Below are 26,355 nucleotides of genomic sequence, written 5' to 3'. Positions count from 1 at the left end.
GGACCGCAGACATGCCATGGTCAACGGCAATAGCCTCTGGCAGTTTATCCGACATTATGCCTGCAAATAGACCGGACCAGGAATGGACATACTTCTGTACAAGCTATCATCCAGCAGAAGTGACCAACTATAAGGTTATTCCGCGTTGAGTTTGGGCTCCAATACCCCGCGGTCACTGTCTGTCCTGAACAAAAAAAAAGGGCCATGTGTTATGACAACAAGCTACTTTCTTTGCCTTCGCAGACAATCTTATAAAAGGATCGACATCTATATGTGATTTTGAAAGGAATGTGTTGCTCGGAGCTTTCCTCGATGAGAGGGAGGGAATGCTACCCAACACACTTCTCAGCGAATCCTCCGCGGCTAGATATTCTGGGACTGCCATCCTTATAAGTTTGGCAACGAATGTCGCAGAGCGAAAGTCAATCGGTGATACAAGACCCCCAATAGCGCAAGACGGGCCTTTAGCGCCCTTGTCTTGCCTAAAAGCACTCGAACAGATCGAAGAGCGGAATTTCGCGAACAATATGCAATCGGACAAAACATGCTTTATACCTAAAGATTTACTCCAAAGATCTATCACAAAACCCCATATCTTTCATTTTTCATGAGCAAAATTTTGGTGCTCAAAAACCCGATTTGCTGAGAAGAAAGCGTCCAATATATGAGGAAAAAGCGTGGTCGATGAAAGCCTTGCATGTGGAAGCAATGACCATGGTCTACTTCTTCGATGGTGCCGTTCCGTTATCCTCAACATATCGGAGCCTTTAATACGCTCCGTATTTACTCTCGCGAGTACACTCAGTTCTATTTCCCACCCTCTCCCACAAAGGGTTACGGTGCTGGGTAGGAAACCTCGTTTGGTCTTCTCGGAAATTGCTGGAAGGTTATTAGGTTTCATGACCGACGGATCTACTCTGTGCTTTCGAAGCCACTATAAAACAGCATGTGTGCGGCCATGATGAGTCTATATGGTTAAGAGTGGCTCGATCAGCATTTACTGGCCTTTTTTTCTCTCATATCAATTACGGAGATGGCAATATCGAACATACAAAGTATGACTATGCACATATCAGTGACACATCATGAATGACAACCGAGGGAAACGGCAGAACAGGACGACGTTCCCCAAGTTGCCATCCCGTCCTTCTGCAAAGCCTTCGTGGTTTGATGCCAGTATCCGAGTTGCCCAAACACAGGCCCACTCTCAGCCGATCAAGTGCTTATCTGCGATGCGCCACAGCGTGGCCATGGCAAAGGGATTATCTTATATGTTTCTTCCTGGCAAGAAGTACATAGTTCCAAGGGTCATTCAGACAGCCCCGGCCTTATTAACACCGAATCATTGGTGGAATTTATTGTCATACGAACTAGTAACTCCATCCGAGATACTATGCTGTCGAAAGGAAGCGGGAGAAATTCTCTCACTGTTGTACCGCAAGCAATCTGTCGCCTACACAATATATGAATAGCATTATGGCAGGATAGCGGTGCATTTAGGGGGTAGGGTGGACTCACAATACCATATGCTACCCTACTTAGCCCTTGAAGCAACTCGTTCGCATGTCACTGCATGGAAGTTCTTTTACCGGCGACCATTAATGTTAACGCCAATTACTTGACCCACCTTTTGGCACTGCGTCTGCCCGAGATTAATCGTGGGAGAATATAATTTTCCCTTTACATCCACTTCAGCGATGGCGGAGGCCCCGCATTGGGTCGTCCATGCAGTTCAGCAGCAGCAGCAGTCCATGACCGGGCCCGAGACGAGAAAGCACCACAGAATCTCCTCTGGCAAATGAACAGCCCGTTGTCGTTGATGACGATTACAACGGCAACTTTCTTCGTGTCAAAAAGAATGAACAGCCAGACCTTAGGACCTTGTTAACACGCTGCAGAATGATCGGCTGGACCTTGACTATAGCCTGCTGCTCATAGCGGCTACAGAGGGGAATAAAAATGAAGAAGCCGGGCACAAGGCAAGAGTGGCCACGGAGCCAGCAATCAGCAACATGATGCTGAACAGTGTAACTTACTTACATATGGTCATACTTTCTGGCCAATGATGAGAATAGTGATGCCGTTGACGCCAGCTATGGTGACATCATCATTGATCTTGACAATGGGGATGAAACAGCTCGCTGGGCCAGCCCCGCCTTGTTACAATATCTCCCCTGAGTATTTGTCATTTTTTTCTGGTTCTTATTTATTGAGAGTGGGTAGATCGTGCTGGTGAAATGGGTGACTACGGATATTATCACAATAATATCAAAATATCCCGTAAGGTTACCAGTTGTCTTAAAATTGGTCAGTTGAACTGGACCACCTCTATTCCAACAAATTTCAATGGTGTCTTGATGATTGATAATTGATACCCCTAACATCTTTACCTCAGACCTGGCAATACTGTAGGAATGGGTTGATTATAAGTTATGCTACAAATGTCACTAGCTTTATGGAATCCATAGCGGCAATGAACTAGTTTCCATAACTAATAGACTAATTAGTTCATTAGTCAATGTTCAAGTAATTCACCTCGAGAAAGTCCAGAGTTGAGGAATATGCTTATAAACAGTAGGTAACTAATCGTAATTTCCCCCAGACTCTGTACCCCATCTAATACAAACCCCATATCATGCAAGCCACCAACAGGCTAATGCACGATCTAGGTATTTATCTCCCGACACAGACTTCCCAGAAAAAAGTTTGCATAAAAAACGCGCTAGTCGGCCCGCGCGGGCCTTTTTCAACCCTCGCGACCGTCGAGCCCTTCTTCTTCAGCCACCACCACCACCACCATCATCATCATGACCAAGCCTCCCATCCGGCCGTTGGAGTCGAATTTGAAGCGGAATCATGAGCTGAAGCCATCCGACCGAGCATATATCCTAGAACTCTACCATGGTGGCCACAAACCAGCCGAGATCGCAAGGCAGTTGAAGCGGCCCTCCTCGACCATCTACTCCACAATCAAAAGGGCTACTTCGCGAGTGAGCCACGCCTCTCAGCCACGATCAGGTCGCCCAAAGGCACTGTCGGAGAGAAATATACGGTCGGTCATTCGGTTGATCAAGCGCGACCCGTCTATTTCCTACGCCCAAGTCATCGATACACTGGGCTTGTCGATCAGCACCCGAACCCTGCACACCATTATACATCAGTCTGGATATGGCAAATGGAAAGGGCCAAAAACGACTGAAGTTGGCCGAGGAGGATGAATCGTCGTCTGATCCCAGGTCAACCCATCACCGAAACAGTAGCCCGGACACCCGGGGTCCCTGACCACTCACTAGTGCTTACTATATACATCTAAGAGTACTGTTAGTTAACAGCTCTTCTCTGAGCTCAGCCCACCCAACATGAATAATATCCAACGTCCCATTATTCCCTCTTCTCCGTCGCAATTAACCAGATCTACGGGGTACTCCTCCGTACCACTATCTCGATCTGCGAACGAGAACCAATAGAACCACACATCCACCTCTTAAAACCAACAACCAAACAACAACCAAACATGTCCCCCTTCTCCCCCCACCCCTACGCCGAAGACCAACCTCCTCACAACGCATGTCCTCCACCGGGGGTTCCAACTCGGTGCCGGAATCGGGTTGGTATATTAGTAGGTGGGACCGCGCGGTCTCTGCTGCAAGACAGACAAACGCCTATCCACGCCCTCTTCGCCGCCCGAATTTTCCAACGCCATCGTCCAGGTGGCCAAGCCCACGGGGATTAGCGCCCTCGTGTGCATGGTCCTATCCAGGGCAGTACTGCCTGTCATGATGTGGGGGAAGGAGGCAGTGGCTGTGGTAGGATCGGAGCTGGAGGATCTTGGAGAGTTCGGGGCAGGTGGCGGTTGATTCGTGGAGTTTGGGGGGTGCGATTGTGGGCGTGGTGGGGATGGGGGTTTGGGGTTTGATTTTGGGGAGGGAGAGGAGAAGAGGCTTTTGGGTTGCGGTGAGGGGGGATTGGAGGGGCTGGGATGGGATGTTTGGGGGGGTTGCTGGGATTGGTGGGAGGAAGTAATGGATCCGACAATACTCGGGGTTCCGAGACAAATGGCCAAGCAAGAAACGGTGGCAAATCCCCGCTTTTTGCAGCCACCCTAGTTATTATTCCAAGACGTTTGTAATGCAAGACGGAGGAATATTGGATATCAGCTTCAAAATCGAAAAACAAGATACTGCCGTCCCCTCCTCAAACGCCCCCTTCCACCCAGGACAAGACGTCCAGCATCCTGAACATCCTGTGCTCGTGTATCCGTATCCTCCCCGATAAACCCATCAAGACCGTCCAGCATTCCCATCTCATCAGATCTAGCAAACCATATTAGCCCCCTACACGATCAGAGTCTCAAATGGGACGAACATACCTTACATGCCCCAGCAAAGGCAACCGATGAGCGGCATCATTCCTCGCCGCAATCTGTGCCCCAATCCTCAACATCGCAAATGAATCAAACGACTCCGTCCACGTGGGATGATATCCCGCATAGACCGTCAACCCCGCCAACCCCAGTACATGTAAGCCAACGATCACCGAAATGAGTGCTATCGCCCAGGGTCGAATGTGGAAGATATCCACGGAAGTTCCCTCGTCCTTGAACAGGATCCTGCTATAGCCTTGGACCGTTGCCGCGCGGCCGAGATTGGCTTTGTTGGCAAAAAAGGCAGCCTGTGTGAAGACGTCGCTGGTTTCAGGGTAGTCGTAGTTGGCGAAAAGCTGGGTGAGCCAGGCGTTGAGATCGTTGAAGGATGTGGTGTTGGAGGGGGAGGCACAGGATCCGAGGGGACTGTAGCGCCAGTTGGTGTTGTCGTGGGTGGTGGTTTCGGAGATGTAGGAAAATGGAACGGGGTCGGAGCATTCGTCGACGGATGTGGAAGTGGTGGTGAGCGTTGGGGTTGAGTTTGCGCGGTTGGCGAAGAAGGTCGATGGGCCGAACAGGGCTATCGTGGCTGTTAGAAGGGGACCCAGGGCTGGGGATGCCACGACAGTTGGGTTGGGATAGTCATATCTGAGTTAGAGGGTCAGACTGGACAGATAAGGAGCAACGGAGAATACACGCACCCAAGAACTTTCGAGTTGTTCAGGTCATGAATGTTCATCCCCTCACTCTGGGAGATCATCACGTTCTCTGGGTCGTGGCTAGAAGAGAGGTTAAACGTCTCAAGTAGTGGACCGGCTTCGTTATTGGTCTGATAATTCGGAAGCATGAAGTAGCCTGCAGTGGTATTTGCACGGATCTGTTGAGTCCAGCTAGTTGTGTGACATCCATTGGTCAAAAAGCTCATTGCAACTGCGTTGAATTGAATGTACGCCTCCTCTTCAATATCCTGGCGGTTACGAGTGAGATTCCATGGGAATTGCTGCGAATCGCCCATCGCACACACTCTGAACTCCATGACTCCCTTTGCTGAGTCTGGAATGTCGTACGCTGAATCTAACTCCGACAAATTGGCGACGCTCGATGTAGAGAAAGATCCCGATCCACCACATGTATCCGGAAAGGCATCTGCTGGCACCCCTTCTGCAACGACAGTTGTATTGAATCGAAAAGCATGATCCTCGACAATCCCCGTCGTAATGGAGTTCGCAGGAACTGAGACAAACGAACTATTGCCGCGAAGAGTATACATATTCGAAACGTAGGTACCTCCCTTTAAATATTGCGTAGCACACGAGTACGCCCAACTCATAGATGTATTGCACTGCGATTCTGGAGTCCGCCATATACTAGGCTGGGAGGCATACTGACTTGCATACTCGATAGCAGCTCTGGTATCACCCACTGTCATGACAGAGTGCACCTGGGATAAGCCCGTGATATCCGCATCTTCGAGAAAAGGAGTTGGTTCGGCAAGTTCCGTTGCCACGAAAATGGTTTCCTGCGACACGAGAAGCTGTTGCAAGGGCCAATTCAAGGTACCTATCATTTACATCAGCCAAATCCCACTAATTGTATATTTCTGCCGTACCCAGTGCGCAAACAGCAAAGGCGTAAAGAAGAAGGGGACTGCCACTCTGTCGCCAGCCCCCGGGAAGAACGAGTCGCATCAGAATGAAAGGATTCCACCACCCGCGATCTGCAAGCGCAAGCATTTTCCTCAAACTAAAAGCCCGGGCAGTATCCGCAGTTTGGGCGTAAACAACGGCTGCGCGGGCGGCGATGAAAGAAGAGAACGGTATGGTTAAAACGGCCAGAATGGATGCAATCATTCTAGCAGCCAGTCTCCAGCGCCTGGTGGCGCTCAGCTGAGATACATCCAACCATATCTTTTCAGCATCTCGTTGTCCACAGGAGAACGTTGTAGTGGCTTCCGAGTTAGTGCCACCCACAAGCGTCTGAGACGCACAGGTTATTTGACTGGCCATCCCCCACGAGGGTGTAGTTGAATGCCAGTCGAGAGGACGGTAGGTAAGGATACAGGTGACTGTCCACGAGAAAATAAGGAGGAAGCTGTATACTGTGACGAGTGAAGCGAGAAGCTTCAAGCTCCGAGGCTGGGGACGAGCAATTTCCTGGGTACATGGCGACCCTTCGTCTGCCTCTGTAGTCTCTATCGGATGTTTTTGTCGCAACAAAGCATCATCAACAGAATCCATGGCTTGATATTTGGGAAGCACGACACGATCGTATTGGAAGGTGGAAGGGATTTTAACTCTCGACCGTAAGATCCAAGATATGGCGGAAACGGTTTTACTGAGAGGGTCTGCCTATGGAGCAGCCTCACGCTGATAGTTTCCAGATGCAGTCAAGTTGTTGCATCTTAAGGTTAGACCAGGTTCTTAAGTACCATTAAAGTCGACATAGCCCTGTGGGGGCTGTTTCAGCGGACGGGAGAAAACTGGGTCTTCCGAATGGAGATGCTCGGATGCTGAGGCTTTAGCGGAGCAGTGCAAGGATCGGCGGAGGGGAAAGGTCGGAAAGGTCGTGGGAGAGATGATTGATAAATGTTTGTCAGATTAGCGAATGACTTCTCGTAAGGAGTAAGGGGTGTTGATCTGCAAGGCTGTACACCTGCATCCGATTTAGCGGCTGTCATTCATTGGTCACACGACCTTGCCCAGGGCTGACTCAAATACCACCTGCCAGTCATACTGCATCGTCTTTCAGTTTGACATTTCTTACTCCAGTGACAGAGGTCAAAGAATACTCTCCCACCGCTCCATAGGCAGGCACCGCCTCCGAGCCCGCCCGATCAATGATATCCGCCTCCACCTGGTGATCAGAATACGAAAATTCATTTTACCCAATATCACAGCGTCATTACTGGCATCCAATCTCAGGTTCTCGAGACACACTCTTCTTCGGGCCGTGTCGCGCGTTGGGGAATTCGAGGATATTCACTGTTGGTAGACATGGGAAAAGCACCTCATTGTCCACTCTGATGTATCGTTCTCCTGGCTGCAAATTATACCACGTGGAGGGGACGCCGTTGGATTCATCCTTGCCCTCCATTTTTGAGTCAAATGATGAGAGTGGAAGCTAGATGGTCATATGAGTAGTGTATTTTGAGTATATTGACATGGGCAACAGGGGAAAATTGGAACGAGCCGATACAAGCTAGGATGTCTTCTCCTGCGTGGGGTAAGTCATTAGTAGGGAATGGGTCATGTGACGCTGCTCTGGTAGTGTTATAAGTCTTTGCGTTGCTGATCTGAGTCTAATCCGTCATATATTTCCTAAGATATAAAAGGTACCCTACAAAATGGGCATTATAGTGTTAATCTATGAACGATTATAAATATTTCAACCAAGCATTAATCTTTCGAGCTGGCGTTTTGCGAGTTATACATAACAAACCAAGACGTATTTCAAATCTCCATATAATCTTGCACCCCACTGCCATTTAATACAGTAATACACCATTTTCAATCGAGAATATAGATATCAATTCAGGTAGGTAATTATCTTGACTTGTTTACAAGCCCACGACTTCCTTTCTGTTTCTACAACTAGATCTCACTGAAGAGACTAACAGAATTTAGGCATAAATTACTCATCCTGATGTTTTGAAGGTGAGATCTGGAAAGTTGTGCGACAAGATATTTTTCCCTGGTGCGGGCAATCCAGGGCAGTGAGAATTAAGGCTGATGCGGGGCGGAAGATGCAACTTGGCTAGACAACAAACTGCAACAAGTATTAGGCAGTTATTTGATCGTCACAAGATCCTTTCAAGTAATGCTTGAATTTTTGACTACTCAAAAACTCCCCAAGCACACCACCTGGAGAACATAGCCACGAGGGAGGCAAAAAGTAAGTGGGTCGGGCGTTGTATAGATCTTCCTAATCAGGACCCCGCTGAAGAGCGATCCTCAGCTCAGCTCAGCTCAGCCCTGCCGTCGGCAACGACTAAATATTGGTGCCTTGCGTCCCACTCCTGTTGCGAAACTTCTATTTTTCTTCCAGGAAAAAAAATTTCATTCTTATTTACCTTCCATCTCACCCTCCTTCGCTTTTCTATATACACCCAAGAAATTGAAAGCCTCGCCAGAATGGAAACGCCTCGGATAGAGCTAGTCCGCCTAACCAAAGAGCACGCGCTCGGCTATTTTTCCGTCTGGTCGGATCCCCACACCACCCGATGGAGCTGCAACGGCCCATGCAAAACCCTCCAGGACGCCGAGGACTGGATGGCAAGTCTGTTACCAGATGAGAATCCCACGGGAGAAAACTACGCCATCCTCATTCGTCGCGACCTCGATCAAGCAACAATCGACAGCTTCAAGCCCGAGACAGAAATCGACGATACTGATTCAGTGTTCAAACCCGGAGGGTTTATCGGATGGATAGGCACCTGGCGATCGGAACCTTTATCCGAGGTGGGGTTCGTCCTGCATAGGTCGACCTGGGGGTTGGGTTTTGCGACTGAAGCTATGAAGGCGTTTACTTCGTTGTTCTGGCGGCTGAAACCGAACGTTGAGTATTTGGCCGCGTTTTCTGATACGGAGAATGTGGCTTCGATCCGTGTGTTGACCAAGTGTGGGTTTCGGTGGGTTGGGGTTGAGTTTGGGGAATACGAGTTGGAGTGGATGGTACCCCAAAAACGTGATACTTCGCAATATCGGCTGTATAGAGGTGTGAATGATGGCATCAACTCCTCAAGGCGATGAGAGCTTATTGGGATAGCTTCATGGCCCTTTTCAGATGCTATTTGCCCCATTTTTCGAAGAAAGGATGGAATGGGACTTGTATTTAAGCAAATAACAACATGATCCGGATTGGGAGAAAATTTTATCAATCGACCAGTGCATTAGATGGTAGCTGTTTAAGGGTTAATTATAGAAATAAAAATAAGTCTGTTATTCGATAATTGGAGGGCCAAACCTGAGCAATCCAGGCGGTTCGAGACTGATTGTTTGAAAATCTGTCCACTGCATTTCCAAGTCCGGGGGTGGAATATCAGGAAGCATCCTTCCCCAGGAATGTTCGGATCTCGAAACATATGTTCTCTGGCGCAAAAGTCTGGGGTACGCTACCGTTGCTGTCTGCTTGATGCTTGCAACTAAGGTTGCTGTGACTACCCGGGCCAACCGGATGTAGTTTCCCTAGCGCAATCTATAAATGAGGTGCAGAAGACGGAATAGAAAGATATCGAAGCGGATATAATCTTCGGCGTCTTGAAGCAACAGCCTTTAATCATGTCAGGCGAAGCTAAAGAATATCGATATAGCCTGATAATGGGCAGAGTTTGGGATCAAAAACGTATGTTCAATATACGCAATGATCCTTTCTGCGGAGATGGTGGTTGTCACAGCCTTGTCAAAATTGATAGCTTCATTCCACCTGAACTTCAATTTCTTCGGGGACGCGAGGCTGCAGATTTATGTGGGAAACGTGGTGAGGCTGTGACGGCTCAAAGCGCCACAATATGCGAATAAGGTCCATCCCTTCCGGCTCTCCCCTCAGGAAAGTGGATCCAGGGCATCATGGTGGATCGTCTGATCAACTGTCAGGCTGTTAGCAATCAGCATGAAGCTCTGTTAGCGAATCTGAACTATACAGGATCTGTGAAAGAACAGCTGGACTACCCCGCTACTGAATTGCTTCCAGACCAACAAACCAAGGATTCACCAGTCCAGTGGCTGAAGCTTCTCCACTCTATATCACAATTTGATTATAATTCTCAGTATGATTATAAATGTCCTGGGGAAACGGTACTGACCAAAGAGACTTCCGCTCACAGCCTTATAACCCCCCTCCCTCCTGCCCCAACAATTCATCTATCCAACACCCATTATTCTCCACATCTATATCTCTTCTCATGATGACCGACACCACCCCGACCCAGGTGGCTGCTCTGGAGGCCTTCCTCCAGGATCATCCCACCATCAAGTTCACCGCGCCCACCTCCCCTGATTACCCCGCAGCCCGCGAAGTATGGAACGGGGGGCGCCTCGACAACCCCCTCGCCGTCGTTCAGCCACAAACCCCGACCGGCGTAAGCACGATCGTCAAGTATGCCAAGGCACACAAAATCCCATTTACCATTCGCGCGGGCGGACACAACCTGGAAGGCCGGTCCATCGTCGAAGGAGCTCTGCTCATCGATTTACGGGCACTGACAGACGTCACGGTATCGAGTGATCGCCAGTCCGCCACCGTGCAAGGTGGAATCCTGCAGAAGGAGTTGGCCACCAAACTCTGGGAAGAGGGCCTAGCCACGCCGATGGGAACTATCCCTGGTGTGGGATACGTCGGTTGGGCCACGTACGGAGGATACGGACCCTTCTCGGCACACTGGGGATTGGGGGTCGATCAGATTATCAGTGCGACGGTCGTCAGCCCTGATGGGGATATCGTTACCGCCGATGAAACTCTCCTCAAGGGGATCCGAGGAGGTGGTGGACTGTTTGGTGTCATTTTAGACCTCACTATTAAAGTGTACCCCCTCAAGAGTGTAAGTTACTGGTCATCCGTGCGCAGGAGGGTAATACTCACCTCTACAGCTTCTTACCGGAGCAATCGTATTCAACTCGCAAGATATCATCAAAACCGTCACCGACTTCAACGCCGCCTACGAAGAGCTCCTCGACACAGGCATCCCCCCAGAACTATATATCCAACAAATCTCATTCAACACCCCACACGGCCGGGTATACGCTGTCCTCTTCGTCTGGAGCAGCGACGACACCGAAGAAGGTCTTCGATGGAGCGAAAAGATCGCCAGTCTGGGACCAGTTATCATGAACAATGTAGCTCCGACCGGTATCCCGGGGTGGCTGACTGCGAACGGTGCTTTTGTGCCTTCAAAGATGTTCGGAATCAGCCGCACGCAGAATATCCGTCGCATCACGCCCGAAGTAGCCAAGGTGCTCGGACAGACGCTCGATCGTATGCCTTCAGACCCGGGTACGATGTTCTCGATTCAGCAACTAAGGGGTGTTTCAGCTGAGGCGAAGAGCAACTCGGTCTTTGCGACGAGGGAACCGCATCTTGTACTCGAGATTCTGGGGTTCACGACGGAGGACGAGGCCAAGGAGGAATCAGAGCAGTGGGCGAAGCGGGCGGCGGAAGAGTTTCAACAGACGGACCCGAATAATACACTCCCAACAGTGTATATATCTTTGTTGAACACAATGGGGGTTGAATCGGCAGACGTGCTCCGTAAGGCGTATGGACCTCATGTCCCGGAGCTTCTGGCGCTGAAGGAGAGGATTGATCCCGAGAATGTTTATAGTTTGGCGGTTCCTCTGCTCAGGTGAACTTGATCAGCTTCAGAGAATGCGTGGTACATACCAAATTGGAATATTGAACAAAATTGCCCCATGATTTTACTTCAGCACATCCACGTGTGTTAGGGACAAGAAGACTGGATCCATATCCGCGGTTGACAAGATTTCCCCGCACCGACCCAGCAAAGACAGCAGCAACGTCATGTCCGCCGCCCTCGGTCCAATACCTGAATTGTAAGCATGTAAGGCAGTTTTCAAGAGTGATGGTCTGGGGATTTATGGCCTTAGAACGTGTATTGTACAGCTTCCGCAACCCCAAACAAAATTTGACTTCATTCACTGCAATACTATGCTTTCGTCTCTCACCCAGAAACCTTTTCTTATTACCGAGGAAGATGTTCGTCCCCGTCAATGACCCTTCTCAAGATAAGTATACATCTTCTACAACCTTACAACCGAGAGCCCCAATCTTCTCCTCTGCAGTTATTCAAGTCCCTGTACCATACTTCCTCTCAGACTCCAACTTCCGTCATCAGCTCAATCGCCCATGGCCCAACCCGAGCCCCCCAGGACGCCTTTCAAGAACTGGCCGAATGATGCAGGCGTATGTACGCCAGCAATAACACAACCCATTCAAATCCACTAACGACTTTCTAGTTCGACGCGACCGTTGAGCAGCACAACCCCCTAGAGCTACCCATAATCGGCACGTTCCCCTCTTGCCTCGCTGGAACACTCTACCGCACCGGGCCGGGAACATACAAAGTTCCAGACAGCAAATTCCAGCTCAGCCACTGGTTCGATGGATTCACTCATCTCCACAGGTTTCAGCTGGTCGCTAAACCTAAGGGGGGGTGCAAGGTGTTCTATACATCGCGCCGACAGGTCGATGCCATGATCGAGGAGGCACGAAAGTTGGGATCACTGAAGGACATCACATTCGGGCAGAAGAGGGATCCGTGTGAGAGTATCTTTCATAAGGTGAAGAGTATCTTTCTCCCGGCAATTAACAAACTGGATCCGGTGCTGGTAAATTCAGGGGTTACAGTTTTTGCGAATGTACGTCAAGACTGACTGGTTCGCTTCCAATTCCAGACCATTGTGTATTGTATAAAAGGCTAATAAGCAGGCTCCCGTCGCCCCTCCTCATCTCAAAGCCACCGAAAGACCAGAATCCGTCCAGTTTCACAATTTAACAACATTGACTGATGCCAACGTCATCAAACACGTACATCCCCATCCTCCCCAGCCACGAAACGAGCTAACTGAACCAGATCAACCCCGACACCCTCGAACCACTCGGAGTCACCCAACAAACCACCCTGCACCCCTCCCTCAAAGGCCCACTTTCATGCGCACACGCCGAGATCGACCCCGAATCTGGCGATCTATACAACTACAATCTCTCCTTCGGAAGAAACTCCACTTACCGGATCTTCCGGACCTGCGCTACAACCAACAAAACCTCCATCTTAGCAACCATCACCGGTCCTGCCGTTAAACCGGCCTACCTGCACTCCTTTTTCCTCAGCCCTGACTACGTGATCCTATGTATCTGGCCCTGCGTTATTGCTGCGGGCGGGATAAGGATCCTGTGGGAACGGAACGTCGTCGACGCGTTGCGATTCGACCCGACTCTGCAAACGAGGTGGTATGTGGTTGATCGGAGGAATCGCAGGGGGGTAGTGGCTACATTTCTCAGCCCGGCATTTTTTAGCTTCCATACTATTAACGCGTGGCAGAAAAGCAATGAAGACGGGACGGTAGATATCATATGCGATATCATTCAGTATCCCACGGATCAACTGATTCGGGGGGTATATTACGAAGCGATCATCTCCACCGGAAAGGATGTGGAAAAGTACTTTGGGAACGAGAATTCCAGGGCTAGTCTTGTTCGCTATCGACTTGCGGGCGTTCCTCGCGAAGGTAGGATGCCGAAGTCCGCTAAGGATGCCGGACTTCCAGGAGCGGAGGCGCTGTGCAGGGTTAATTCGGAATATATAATGGAGCTACCCACCATCAACCCAAGGTTCAAGACCACGAAGACTCGATATGTCTACGCTGTGTTGAATGAGGGAAAGGTAAGTTCCTTCGGCAGTATCGTTACCAGAGCTCGCCGCTAATTTAACAGTCTTCCTTCTTCGACGCCCTCGTGAAAGTTGATCTCGAAACACAAAAGCTTCAAATCTGGAGCACGGAACACCATACACCCGGGGAAGCGATCTTTATTCCCAATGAAACAGACAATGCAGAAGATGCAGGGTTTCTTTTAAGTGTTGTTTTGAATGGCGATACCAGGACAAGCTATCTCTTATGTCTGGATGCGCGAAACCTGATTGAAGTTGGACGTGCTGAGTGTCCTGCGGCGGTTGGGTTTGGGTTTCATGGGTCGCATTATCCGCCCCCTCGTAAAGATGCGTGATGATATACTTAATATCTAGGAGACTGTGATCCATACAGGTTCAATTTGAAATTGACTTCAGTAATTTGCTGGACTTATTCTATGAATATACTGCTACTGCTAGGAGAGAATAGTGATATATAATCACGAATGGCGGATTTTAAGACATACCCTTTTCTCCACCCCTTACACGCTCACGAGGCCCCAGCTAGCCAACATACTAGTGCACTTCCACCGGGCGAAAATGCGACGGATATAATGTGCAGAGACTCCCACGCCGACCGCCAGCCGAGAGGGCGATAGAGCTGTCTCCCAGCATGGCACGGCGCTTTCGATGGAAGCTGACATCCGATGAGCACCGGTGCATCTCGTTCTTCGAACGCCGAGTCAGACCGTCTATTGTCGCGTATCTCGACTGTCTGCTGTGGCAGCGACTTGTCCTCCAAATCAGCCAGGTCGATCCCGCTGCTTTCCATGCGCTTGTTGCGTTCAGCGCGATGTATGCCGACTACGAAACTCGAGAGTCGAGGCCGTTTCGTCCCGAAAAGGAGGTTGATAGTACCTGGAACGCGTTCGCTCTCGAGTAGTTGCCTTCATCACACGATGCTCCTTAACCGCCCCTTGTTGAAACTACGACAACAGCACCATCGTCTTCGCAGGTCCCATCCGTCATTCGGTCGACTTCTACGTCTCCAGCACCCTGTGCCAGCTCTCAATCGGGGTGGAAGGTGGAAGCAGGACTGGGAACTGTGACGGGATGGGGAGCAAGGCAGAACAAAAGATAGAGGGGGACGAAGGAGGCGGGGCCGGCGGGGGAGGGGGGGGTTTATACTCCGGGGCCGCCCACGTGCCAGTGGCCTCCCGGCGGGCTCAGTCTGCCCCCCAGCGGGGAAATTGACCGGCATCACAATTCCTGCGAAGGAAGCAACTGGCCCGTGGTGCTCGGCCCGCAGTCTGAGACGTTTCGCCGCCAGCGCGCGGGGGCACCCACCACCCACCACCGCTGACTGCCAGGACTCTCTCCCCAGCATTCTTGCCGACATGTTCGACATCGAGGAACGCGGGGCTGCCGTCGCCCCCGCCGTCACAATCAGGACCTATACGAACCTGCTTGTCCATACTTTTGTCACCAGCTCTCTCGTCTCCCGCTGCGCCATCTGGTCCAACGCCATTGCCATGGACACAATCTCCCTATTGTCGAGACCTCCTACAAAGCCCTTAGCGAAGTGTTCCTCCTTCTACCTTAGTGGACTTTTATCCATTCTCTCTGCTTGCGTTGAAAGGAACAAAGGAACATACAAATTCAACATCCAGAAACGGGCGAAGAAGCGGCGCGAAGGCTGACGCTCCGCGACAAACCGTGCCAGAGCCCTTCCTTCCGACCACGCCAGTTACACGCGACACAATGCTCCAGTACCTCTTCCGCCCGCCCCAATTACTCTTCTCGCGCCTGTTATCCTCGTCACCTCTCACGACATGACTCTCACTTACGGATTCGATGAAAGGCCCGGCGGCATCACTCCTCGGTCAAGGTAAGCTCCCCTGCCCCCATGCCCCCAGCTAACATATTCATCAATTGGCAGCAGAATCGATCTAATGAGCTCCAGTCCAATCTGCGCTCGTTACGTCAAACACCCCCGCTCCATTGAAGTCATATCTAAACCCGACACCGTCTCCCACTGATGATCTTCGGCACCGCCATGCTCCCCGGTGGGCCTCTCCCAATACAGCCAGTCGCCGATGAACACATCCCCTCGATCATGCCCCTCATTGGCACCGGAATTGTGGACCTCAGCATACTTCTCACCGTGCTTCCTACAGAGAACTGCCTGATCGATAATTTCGCAGACCAGGGGACCGCCGCGTCCACTTTCTCCGCCAATGAAACCCTGTCTGGCGCGCCGTTCCCGCGGGCGGGGTCGCTGGATGACATTTTGGGGATGGGGAGGGGGAAACTGCTCCTGGCGCTTGTGGCGTTGGCGCTTTTGCCGCCTTTGATGGTGTGGTTGAGGGGGGAGGGGTGGACGGGACGGTATGGATAGGGGTATTTGACGAGAGGGAGGGACGGAGGGAGGGGACGGGGGTTATTCTTGTCCTTCTGCTTTCTCTCCTTCTCCTGCTATTTCTTCTTAATGGGTATTCTTGATATGTGCAACGTATAACCCTCGCTATCTTGGTATGACGACTGTCAGGATAATGGTGAGAGAAACAATGTGGTGTAACTTCAGTATATCCCTCTGTTCGACCAAACATTGAAAGTTAAACATAGAAACCCAATCACAAAAAGCGGGGAAGACATGGGATAAACTCAATCGGCATAAATAGCCTGTCATTGTAATTAACTTCTTGAGATTCCCGGACCCTGGATGGATCAGATTAAAATGCAGGGGGGTCGCATCCACCACGTCATGATGACTTCGGGAGTCGCCATAACTGTGACTGTAACCCTATCCTAAAGTGTACATAAAACAACACCCTAGTCTTGATTTCGATTCTTCTTCGTTGGAATGTTTAAAATTTCTTCAATTACAATCCCATACTACAGTCTAGCTTCATCGCCTACACTGTATCATCTATCTCCCATAATATATATCCTACGATCAATCCAAGCCACCACCATGTCCTCAACTGCCCCCCGGACCATCATCTCCACCCCCCAAACCCCGGAAGAAGAGGCAATTCCCCCATATATCCCCCAATATTCCATCCCCAACTAACCCCCCCTCTCCCTCCTTCAAACCCAGAAAAACATCACTCTCGCAAAAGACTACATGTCCATCGCCTACTCCCCGACCCGCAACACCGGCGCCCCTCCGTCACCCACCTCTGCCACCCCACCAGCACCTTCTGGAGCCCCTCCACTTTCCCCGGCTGTTCCACGCCCATGGACTACGCAGAATCCCACGCGACCGTGATGAAATCCGTCTCCGACCTGCACATCGTGCGCTATGACCAGGCGTGGGCGAAAGACGGCCACGTGCTGCTGCGATATACGGCCGAGGGTTCGCACTGTGGGGAGCCGTATAAGGGGATTCAGAAGAGTGAGCCGCCGAAGCGGGCGCGGTGGAGTGCGGCGGCGATTTTCGAGGTCGAGGGGGGGAAGATTAGGAGTTTTGTGAAGGATTGGGATCAGAAGGTTATGCAGGTATGGGTTTCGTTTCCTTTTGGTTTGGAGGGGGAAGAGAGGTGGGGATGGTTGGCTAATGTGTTTGTTTGTTTGTTTGTTTGTAGATTCAACTCGGATGGGCGCCGGTCACGGAGTCGGAGGATCCGAGATGGAATCGGGAGGTCTTAGCCGATCCGGAGAGGGGGAGAAAGGTGGAGGGGTAAATTATCGCATTTGGATGGCTGCGTGGCGTGCTAAAGAGTGGTGAGGTTCAGCTACGACATAATTGTCTTGTGTGTGTTCTGTGTTTATATCTCTGCAGGCGGATCTTATAAGTAATGTGTATCTGATGTTACTACGCTGATTGTTATTTTACCTGCTTTTCTTTTGGTTGATGTCTTTTTTATAGACTTATAATGTGATTGACCAATTATTGAAGAGTGTTCCTCGAAATTACGCAGGCTAAATGATGGCTTATATGTCATCTTACTGTGTTTTTGCCCGGCGTTTGCTGCAGCATTATTTGTTGCATAAAAGATTAATTTAGATATGGTTAGTGTGGCACGAAACTCTGCTCCGTAGGGTAATAGACTGTAAACTCATCAAATAAATTCTCCTTTGAAAAATGTGTCACTACCCCAATATGCACCAGCACGATGCATCTCTGACAGGACTAACGGTTCTGGATTATCTCTGCGTCATGCCCTCCAGTTGTCGAGTACACGGTAAGCAATCATTGGATCTTATGTTTGCAGGCGAGGTTGGGAAGCTGGCTGTGAGAGTGGCAAGATCGTCAATAGTCATGGGACAGACATACCCTTTTATCTGATTGCTATCAAGATGGTGCAGGTGTACCCTCTTGGCCTGTGCAGCTGAAACTTGATATCTTCGGGTGGGGCCGTGCGGTGGTGGAGATTGATCTGTCTCTATTTGATTGGCTCAGATACAACGCAAGAATTGGCTCATACACCCCATTCTTTGGGAGTCCATCATCGATAAGGTGACAGACAACATGACCGCATCCACATGTCTCGACTCATGGGGGGTGAGAAATGAAATAACTGGCCGGACCAACACGCTGTGTATCAAGATTGTCGTCCTGTGAGAACTAAGCGAGCGTGAAGCTCCAACCAACCTCAGGCCACGGTGGGCCCAGCCACACTCTATTTTGGCACGCGCTAGCCCCCATCAGGCAGGTCCGGCACTGGCGGTGAGGGAAGGCAAGATATGACATGACGTACCCTGGGTCCCCCCCCGGCCCCCTTCTCTTCCTCGAACAACTCTCAAAAACCCGTCCCTACCACGGTACCACCGCCATTCCCCCTCCCCCCAACCCCTATCCCTATACAGGGAGAAGAACCACCCACCATGTTCTTCAACACCTCCCGCTTCTCCCGGCGAGACCTGAAGCCATACATCGCCGAATTTCTCGGAACCGCTCTTCTGATCGTCATCGGCGACGGCGTGGTCGCACAATGCCTCCTCTCCGACTACCAATATGGCACCTGGCTCTCCATTAATGTCGCATGGGCCTCCGCTGTCTGCATCTCGGGCTATCTCTCCGACCCCAGCCCGACCATCAACCCGGCCGTGACCATCTGTCTGGCCCTCGTCCGGCCCACCCCGGGACAATGGAGAAAGCTTCCCGGAAAGCTCCTCGCTCAGTTCCTGGGCGGCTTTGTCGGCGCCGCCATCGTGTACATCAACTACCGCTCGGCCATCGAGGACTGGGACCCTGAGTACACGATCCCTGGTGGTTCGATCCTCAGTCCTCGCGGCCATCACTCGGCCGGTATCTTCTCGACCTATCCCGCCGCGTTCTTCAACTCCAACTGGGAGGCCGGATTCTCGGAACTCCTCGCTTCCGCGGTCCTCATGTTCGGCTCCCTCAGCATCTCCGATCCCGCCAACGCGTCCAGATTCCACTCCCCGCAGCTGTCGGTCTTCTTGCTTCTTCTCGCCATCGGAGCGGCCTTGGGATGGCAGACCGGTTATGTAAGACACCCCTCACACTCAGTCCCATCTTCTCACCCAGCAAGCTGACAATTATACTGGTTAGGCTATCAACCCAGCCCGAGACTTCGGGCCCAGACTTTTCTCCGCCATCGTCTATGGAAAAGAAGTCTTCACCGCCGCGAACTACTACTTCGTGGTCCCCATCTTCGCACCCATTCTGGGCTGCATTCTCGGCGCCACTGTCTACGATTCAATGCTCTACGAGGGGGACGGATCCCGTATCACGGACGCCCTTGACAAGGCTGAGGATCGCGACGGTGGTCTTCGACTGGACTAGTTTGGCTTGCATGTCTCGTTACCCATATAGGTAGCGGGGTATCAAGTCTCAGACTGCCCCCGCCCACTTCAGGCAGATAGGAGTTGTCTGCGTCGTTTCCGAACCTTTCTACGATCATCCATCCCCCTTTGGCCATTTAACACCCTATCTTGATTTCCTGTTTCTAGCTAGATAGTCACATAGAACCTTCGCTTCCCAGCTCACAATCATCACTGTAATAAAGACGATAGAGTTGGGAGGCTCGCAATCATCACTATAACAAACACGACAGAGTAATAGGACTGGATATTTAGAAAGCGGTAGTAGCTAATTTAAGGTACCAAATACATCAAGAGTAGTCTCGCGTATCACCGAAAAGGATGCATGGAATGACACCATACTTGCTCGTTGGGAGCTGGTGGAAATTCCCGAGTCAGAAGAGTAGTGGAAGCCCGAGTACGTTTCCAAGGACACTTCTATTTGGAAGTTCTAGAGGTCGGTTGAAGGTGCGGAAAGATCATGTACTTTCAAGAATGGCATCTACTGGAATTTTTCTATACCATGTGAAGATAAGGGTTGGTCATAACTTTCAAACATATCCAGGCGTATTATGAGGGGGTGTGCACCACCTAGACAATCGCGACAACCGCCTCAAAAGGTCGTAACTCCCACTTGCTCCCCGAGAACCTCTCTTTGACGCTCTCGGCACTGTCATACGTGTTGAGCAACACCTCCTTCGCCCGCTTCACGCCATTGCTGGCAGAATCCCACTCCAGGGTCTTCTCGGTCCAGTTCGCCAACACCAGCGCCTTCTGGTCCTCGTACTGGCGCGTATACGCGAAGATCTCCTGGCTATCACGGTCCACAAGCTCGTAGTTTCCGTAGACGAAGATGTCGAGATACTTCTTACGGAGGCCGAGGACGGAGGCCCAGTAGTTGTAGATCGACTTTGGGTCCTTCACTTGTGCTTCGGCGTTGAATCGCACGTAGTCCGGGTTGACAGACATCCAGGGCTTCGCGTTGGGGCCGGTGAAGCCGGCGTTGGGCGCGCTAGACCACTGCACGGGCGTGCGGCCGTTGTCTCGGGACTTCTTCTGGTATTCTCGGCGGGCGGACTGGTGGGCTTCCTTGTCGTCGGGTCGGTGTTTGAGGAGTCTGTTGCAGGGATTAGTATGTGCGCTTGAATCGGAGAGAGGATACGAACCGGTGCCAATGGTTGAGGCAGTCGAGGTCCTTGTACTCGTCCATGTCCCACTCGATCGGAACGTTCCTCGTTCCAATCTCCTGGCCTTGGTAGACGAAAGGCGTGCCGGACTTCAAGGCCAAGATGGTCGCTAGCATCTTTCCAGCCTCTGTGCGGTACTTCTCGCTGGCTTGTGCGTAGCGATCGATGGATCGGGGCTGGTCGTGGTTCTCGAAGTAGAGGGCGTTCCAGCCATCGTTGTCATACATGAATGTCTGCCATCGCTCAAAGAAGGCCTTCAGGTCGGTGAGCTTCCAGCTCCCCGGCTCGAACTTGTCGTATGTGCCGTGGTCGATGTCCACGTGCTCGAAGTTGAAGATCATGTTGAGCTCGTTCCGGTCGAACTGCACGGCGCGGAGGACCTCTTCGGTGTCTTTGACGAAGGGCATCTCCCCCACACTGAAGGCGTCGTACTCTTTCAGGATCTTGCCGAGGTCCTGGAAGTATTCGTGCAGTCGCGGTCCGTTGGCGTAGTATTTGTCTCCCCACTGCCACGGCGTCCGGGGGTCCTTGACAGGCGCATCTGGGAATCGCTGATCTTTGCTGACGAAGTTAATCACGTCCATGCGGAATCCATCGGCGCCCTTGTCGAGCCAGAAACGCATGATCTCATGGACTGCCTTGCGCACGGGCGGGTGCTCCCAGTTAAGGTCGGGCTGTTCCGTGGCATACAGGTGCAGGTAGTATTCCTGCGTGTGCTCGTCCCATTCCCACGCGCTTCCTGCGAGTGACTTTAGCGACCGTTTCATAAACAGTTCCCATCATGGGGGTACAGTCCGTACCCTGAAAATGCGACACCCAGTTGTTGGGCGGCTGCCGGTTGCCCTGCTCGTCATACTTGGCCGGCTTCCAGACATACCAGTTCCGGTACTCGTTATCCTTCGAGCTGCGCGACTGCTTGAACCACTCATTCTGATCACTTGTGTGGTTGACCACCAGGTCCATGAGAAGCTTCATTCCGCGCTCATGACACCCCTCGATCAGCTTCTCGACATCCGCGACCGTGCCGTACTCATCCGCGATGCTATAGTAATCGGCGATATCATACCCCATATCGACCTGGGGCGATTTGTACGACGGACACAGCCAGACAATATCGACTCCCAGGTTCTTGATGTAGTCTAGCTTGGAGATAATTCCCGGAATGTCACCGATGCCGTCATCGTTGGAGTCCTTGTACGAGGCGGGCCAGATCTGATAGACGGAGGATTCCTTCCACCAGGCGCGGTGGATCTGTGAGGCGGGCTTGACCATGGTGGGAGATTTCGGGGGGGGGGGGGGGAGAAATTAGGGGACTGTCGGTAGGGAGAAGAGAGGTGAAGGAGAAGTGAGAGTGAGTTGGGAGGTTAGCAGGCGAGGGGAAGGACAAGCTGGCCGTTCTGCCCCTCGATGGAACCGCGGGGCAGTCGGAGCTCCCTCATTCATCCATCCTCTCTCGTGCGGAGAAATTCTCGGTGGGTTCGCTGCCCACTTGTCAGTCGCTGTCTGCCACTCACGCTCCGCGATCAGCTTCGAGCTTTTCAGCGCACTCCGATCTTATCCGCTTCTGGTCCCTGAGAGGTTTCGGTAGCTCGTTGCCAGATGAGGATGCTAACTAGTATACCTACCGGTCAGTGCGGGCGCCGCCCGCCCTTCCACCCCCGCGAGAGTCGGCCGATCGAGGTATGCAGGTTTGGAAAGAGACAATTATATCGAAACTGACAGTGAGGGTTGACAAAAATGCTCAAGCGGTATAAGTCGACGGAAAAGGACAATGTCTCAAAATAACAACACCCTATATTCCCCAAATAGGTGGTGTATCACTGACACGTGACATCCCAGCCCTGCCTACAACCATCGATCGGAATTAATCTGCGCATCCCGAATCAACTGTTGACATATAAAAGCTTCCATGTTCATATGTTCTCATTCAAGCAGTGGTGATTTCGTAGCAGCGTAAGTATAGATGTGCCCACTCGCAGGTGTCAGAATGCGGTCAAATACGGTAGTCGAAGCCTGGTCTCACGGATAAATAACAGGACAAGGCGCTCTCGCAGAATCCTGAGTTTCCTCGACCTTCATTCTCGTCCCATCTACGCTATCATCATCTACTAACAGTGATTCACAATGTGTATGTCAGGTTTTTTTTTTTTTGGTGCATTATGGATCGGGAAGGAGACGTCGTTCGAGGAATTTTCAATCTGGAAGATAAATCGAACAGACGAACGAAGAATTCTAATTGAGCATCTATGACCGGCAGACGTAAGGTGGTTTCTTGCTCTCTTCCAGTAAAACCGAGTTTGTTTGCAAGAATACCAAGAGTCCCAAGCAGGAAGCGTTCCTTGCGGTCTATAAGTGAGCATCCCACCTCGAAATAAAACCCCCCTCCTTGAAAATAGCCACATCTCCTACGCCGAACAGCTTCGCCACCTTTTTGTCCAACACGCGGGAAAGAAGAAACTCGCAATCTACACCGCTGAAGACGTGGAAATGCGAACATTGGCAACGTGGCGATCCAAATGACAGAATTCAATGCAGCAGCATGTTATCGACCCCGAACTGCAACCCTGAGCTCTACATTCATTTAGCACTACAACCAAGACAGACCAGGGAGTTGCCTCTGCGCTGATGATGGGCGCAATGCAGAACTGTGTCGGGTATGACTTCGCCATGAAATGCGACATCCCGTCCGTGACGCCGTTGGGCGAACGGACGACTGAACCGCTCTGCTCAAGAAGATCGACACGATAGCGGTGTTGGGTGGAGAACCTGCCGATTTCGCCAATCTGCTCCCTCCGGTTCTTCGCAGATGTGTTGCTTTGTTTGACGGGCTGGATGTGGATACCATACGCTTCTGGGGACGTTGTATCAGCCGCGATGTTGGGAGTGGGTATGAGACGATCTCGGGCTGGGTTGGCGGCGTTCTGCTTCTGGGATGAAGAGGGCAAGTGTATCCCTAGAGGTGGCATGAGTTTTGAACAGGGTGAGGTTGGTTATAGACCTATATTGATGGGTGATTTTTGGGGGTGATCTTGAGGGGGATGCGATGGTCTGATGGATGTAGATGACTCACAAGAGTATGAGCTTGATGGTATAATAGACTTCAGTTTCATTTCCGCTGGATTTGCGACGGTCCCGGTGCCACTTACTGATGAGCGCAGAATAGAACATAAGACCAATGTGTTGGCGGGGATGGTGGGGTTTCAGGTTTTGCGTGATTTGTGTGAGCAGCAGCGTGGGATGGACTGTAACCGTTAACTATCTGGGTGGTGGACGTACGAAAGGTCTGGGGAATAAGCAAAATATGCGATATCCGCATCCGTTCGAAACTGGGAGCATGAATTTGGATATTACTGGAGCGTCGGTAGACTTCTAGTCCAGCTAGAGTGTTGTTTCAATTGCGTGCTGAGTTGGTTGGTTCGTGGCTTGGTGTTGGTTCGCTGGCTGGCTGGTTGCTTGCATTGTGATCTGCGGTATTCTTTAATCCCTCGAGGGTGGATCCGCTTCAGCCACAGCCTAGATCCGGGTCGCTAGATGATACATGATACTCCGAATTGAATGCGCCTTTATAACCCATGGTGGCTATGCCATTCCAGATCCGAGTACTTTACTCGGAACCTACACGGCGTTACTTGATAGGACTGAAATCTGACCATGCGTCCTACCTCTACTGGCGCATACTATACTTCAAAATTATTCATCGTAGTTTCCTCACAACAGGATTTACCAGAGAAGACCCACCTTCAGCCAAATCTCGCCGTGGTCCCTTGATATAATTCTGTGCCAACGTATGCTGGTTTCTGTGTAGTCACACGATGACCATTCACCACCACGCATGTTTCAACATCCTTTCTTTCAAGCTCGGACTGTTCCTATCCAGTAGGCCACTTCATCATCTCCTCCATCATCACCTTTCCTTGTCTTGGCTGATCCGCCATCATCGTATCCCTCCATACCTTCTCCACCCACGCCGTCTTCTCCATTACTAGTCTTCCATACAACTTCCGCAATGACAACATCTTTCAAAATCAAAAGCCCGACACCAACTGTCAAGGGTCTCCCAGCCCTGTCGATCGTATATCGGCCAGCTGCAGAAGGAAACCCGACGGCTCCGGAGATAACCGAGACGACCACCCACCATAAGCCGGCGTCAGACCGTCTTCATATTAACGTGGTCGACAATTACAACAACAATTTTAGCTTTAAGATCAAAGCAAACACCTCGATGAAACGCGTTATGAGTGGATACTGTGAGCACGCGGGACGGGGCCTGCAAACTACCCGTTTCCTGTATGATGGCGCTCGGATCAGACCTGAGGATACTCCGGCTTCGGTATGTAGTATGGCCCCTTCGATTATAATTTCTTTCTCTCTCATTATAGTCGAGAATGCTGATGTGTGTTCTTAATTTGTATATAGCTTGGAATGCAGGATCGGGATACTGTTGAGGTCCACACGGAACAAATTGGCGGATAGCAAGCAAGCCTTGTATAACTACTGGTCATGCGGGCCAACCCTGGGAATTCTCACGCGGGCAGTTCTTCTTTGCCGTAGTGGTCTGACTGACAAATGACGAATGTTCTACCGGGCTACTCGGTTAGGAGCTTTGATATTTTAAATATGTTACAGAACATCTACAGTACAGCCTTGTTTCTTGACATGCCACCTGGCTTGCATACAGACGCGGTCCAATCACAGACCATTAGTATACCAGACCATGCATAGAGGGATGTCTTTGAGATTCTCTTCAAATATTTGGTAAATAGCAAGTCTTCTGAATTTAACAATTTCCCAACTGTAAGAACATTGGCTCTGTAAATAGCCTCTATGTGTAACCAAGCTTCCAACAATTATGCGCGAAGCCATAGTTGTGTAGACAAATTCAGGTGAAACCTTGGACCACAGGCTTCTTTACTTCCGACAGGATGTGCTTCTAGCGTGAACACACTGTTCGAATCCTGCAAGGCTTTGGATGAAAGTGAGTATATTAACTGATCAACAAACATATACTTTTCACCACAAAACTCCGCGTCCGCCTGATTTCTCCATCTACATCCTAAGTTATCCTTTCTTCTCGCCTCACCCTAATTCTCACCCTGCCGTACCCTGATAGTCCTTTCATCTTGGCATCCTCATCCCAGATGCAGCTCTCCATCGTCCTCCTCTTTTCCATCAGCCTGGTGTCAGCGGTCGCCGTCCCTCAGGGCGCGGACGCCGCCACCGGCACCGCCACCGACGCGTCTGAGGTTTCCTACAATTCCGAGCGTATGAATCCTATCATCCTACTTACTTTCCCCATGAATCCATCTATCACTATAAGTATCTGATACGCAACCCTGCAGACGATCCCATCTGCCACAGAAACTCCGACTGCGGCACCGGATGCTGCTACAACGGCATCTGTCTCGCTTACTGCTTCCACGAACAGGGTCCTATCGAGGACCAAAAATGCCACGGAACCAAGGCGAAGTGTTCTCATCACCCCGGTGCAGTCCGAGATACTGTTCCCGAATCCCGCTTCCCTTGATGACGGCGAGATCGAACCGTCTGTCCCGGAACACTCCGTCCCCATCCCCATTCCCGAAAGTGAGGAAACTCGCTGCATCAGAAATAAATCGAAGTGCTTTCGTCATGGCAGTGGCGGTGAGGAGAGGTGTATGTATTCATTTATATATTCA

The 26,355-nt window shown here is 51.0% G+C and overlaps 9 protein-coding genes across 9 annotated transcripts; 7 read left to right on the top strand and 2 right to left on the bottom strand.

Moving 5' to 3' along the window:
• Nucleotides 1-4,040: 4,040 nt before the first annotated feature.
• On the bottom strand, nt 4,041-6,896 carry BO70DRAFT_357965 (uncharacterized protein). Its single transcript, XM_025542177.1, has 4 exons — nt 5,973-6,896; nt 5,065-5,923; nt 4,370-5,011; nt 4,041-4,313 (listed from the first exon to the last, which is right to left on the bottom strand). Exons 1-4 carry the CDS (start codon nt 6,598-6,600, stop codon nt 4,160-4,162), a joined length of 2,283 nt encoding a protein of 760 aa, XP_025404573.1. The 5' UTR covers nt 6,601-6,896; the 3' UTR covers nt 4,041-4,159.
• A 1,446-nt stretch (nt 6,897-8,342) lies between these two features.
• BO70DRAFT_357963 (GNAT family N-acetyltransferase) lies at nt 8,343-9,254 on the top strand. Its single transcript, XM_025542176.1, has one exon. The coding sequence runs from the start codon at nt 8,494-8,496 to the stop codon at nt 9,109-9,111; it is 618 nt and encodes a 205-aa protein (XP_025404572.1). The 5' UTR covers nt 8,343-8,493; the 3' UTR covers nt 9,112-9,254.
• Nucleotides 9,255-10,232: 978 nt separating this feature from the next.
• On the top strand, nt 10,233-11,731 carry BO70DRAFT_306515 (FAD-binding oxidoreductase). The gene is made up of 2 exons (XM_025540042.1): nt 10,233-10,898; nt 10,948-11,731. The coding sequence occupies exons 1-2, from the start codon at nt 10,263-10,265 to the stop codon at nt 11,701-11,703; spliced, it is 1,392 nt and encodes a 463-aa protein (XP_025404571.1). The 5' UTR covers nt 10,233-10,262; the 3' UTR covers nt 11,704-11,731.
• A 489-nt stretch (nt 11,732-12,220) lies between these two features.
• On the top strand, nt 12,221-14,098 carry BO70DRAFT_425489 (carotenoid oxygenase family protein; the record flags this gene model as incomplete). The annotated part of the gene is made up of 5 exons (XM_025547695.1): nt 12,221-12,277; nt 12,331-12,732; nt 12,803-12,901; nt 12,948-13,757; nt 13,808-14,098. The coding sequence occupies 5 exons, from the start codon at nt 12,221-12,223 to the stop codon at nt 14,096-14,098; spliced, it is 1,659 nt and encodes a 552-aa protein (XP_025404570.1).
• A 296-nt stretch (nt 14,099-14,394) lies between these two features.
• BO70DRAFT_425488 (uncharacterized protein) lies at nt 14,395-16,011 on the top strand (the record flags this gene model as incomplete). The annotated part of the gene is made up of 5 exons (XM_025547694.1): nt 14,395-14,660; nt 14,720-14,805; nt 14,964-15,303; nt 15,445-15,609; nt 15,661-16,011. 5 exons carry the CDS (start codon nt 14,395-14,397, stop codon nt 15,758-15,760), a joined length of 957 nt encoding a protein of 318 aa, XP_025404569.1. The 3' UTR covers nt 15,761-16,011.
• BO70DRAFT_392208 (uncharacterized protein) lies at nt 15,838-17,407 on the top strand (the record flags this gene model as incomplete). The annotated part of the gene is made up of 3 exons (XM_025546269.1): nt 15,838-16,109; nt 16,919-17,222; nt 17,309-17,407. The coding sequence occupies 3 exons, from the start codon at nt 15,838-15,840 to the stop codon at nt 17,405-17,407; spliced, it is 675 nt and encodes a 224-aa protein (XP_025404568.1).
• A 1,060-nt stretch (nt 17,408-18,467) lies between these two features.
• On the top strand, nt 18,468-19,948 carry BO70DRAFT_357960 (glycerol uptake facilitator). The gene is made up of 2 exons (XM_025542175.1): nt 18,468-19,178; nt 19,243-19,948. Exons 1-2 carry the CDS (start codon nt 18,552-18,554, stop codon nt 19,474-19,476), a joined length of 861 nt encoding a protein of 286 aa, XP_025404567.1. The 5' UTR covers nt 18,468-18,551; the 3' UTR covers nt 19,477-19,948.
• An 89-nt stretch (nt 19,949-20,037) lies between these two features.
• On the bottom strand, nt 20,038-21,677 carry BO70DRAFT_357959 (alpha-amylase). The gene is made up of 3 exons (XM_025542174.1): nt 21,481-21,677; nt 20,660-21,419; nt 20,038-20,610 (listed from the first exon to the last, which is right to left on the bottom strand). The coding sequence occupies exons 1-3, from the start codon at nt 21,653-21,655 to the stop codon at nt 20,085-20,087; spliced, it is 1,461 nt and encodes a 486-aa protein (XP_025404566.1). The 5' UTR covers nt 21,656-21,677; the 3' UTR covers nt 20,038-20,084.
• Nucleotides 21,678-25,818: 4,141 nt separating this feature from the next.
• On the top strand, nt 25,819-26,204 carry BO70DRAFT_349134 (uncharacterized protein; the record flags this gene model as incomplete). Its single annotated transcript, XM_025541643.1, has 2 exons — nt 25,819-25,942; nt 26,020-26,204. 2 exons carry the CDS (start codon nt 25,819-25,821, stop codon nt 26,202-26,204), a joined length of 309 nt encoding a protein of 102 aa, XP_025404565.1.
• Between the last annotated feature and the right edge of the window lie 151 nt (nt 26,205-26,355).

The sequence above is a fragment of the Aspergillus heteromorphus genome (genome assembly GCF_003184545.1).
Source record: "Aspergillus heteromorphus CBS 117.55 chromosome Unknown BO70scaffold_1, whole genome shotgun sequence".
Taxonomy (NCBI): domain Eukaryota; kingdom Fungi; phylum Ascomycota; class Eurotiomycetes; order Eurotiales; family Aspergillaceae; genus Aspergillus; species Aspergillus heteromorphus.
This window is presented reverse-complemented; position numbering and strand designations above follow the sequence as displayed.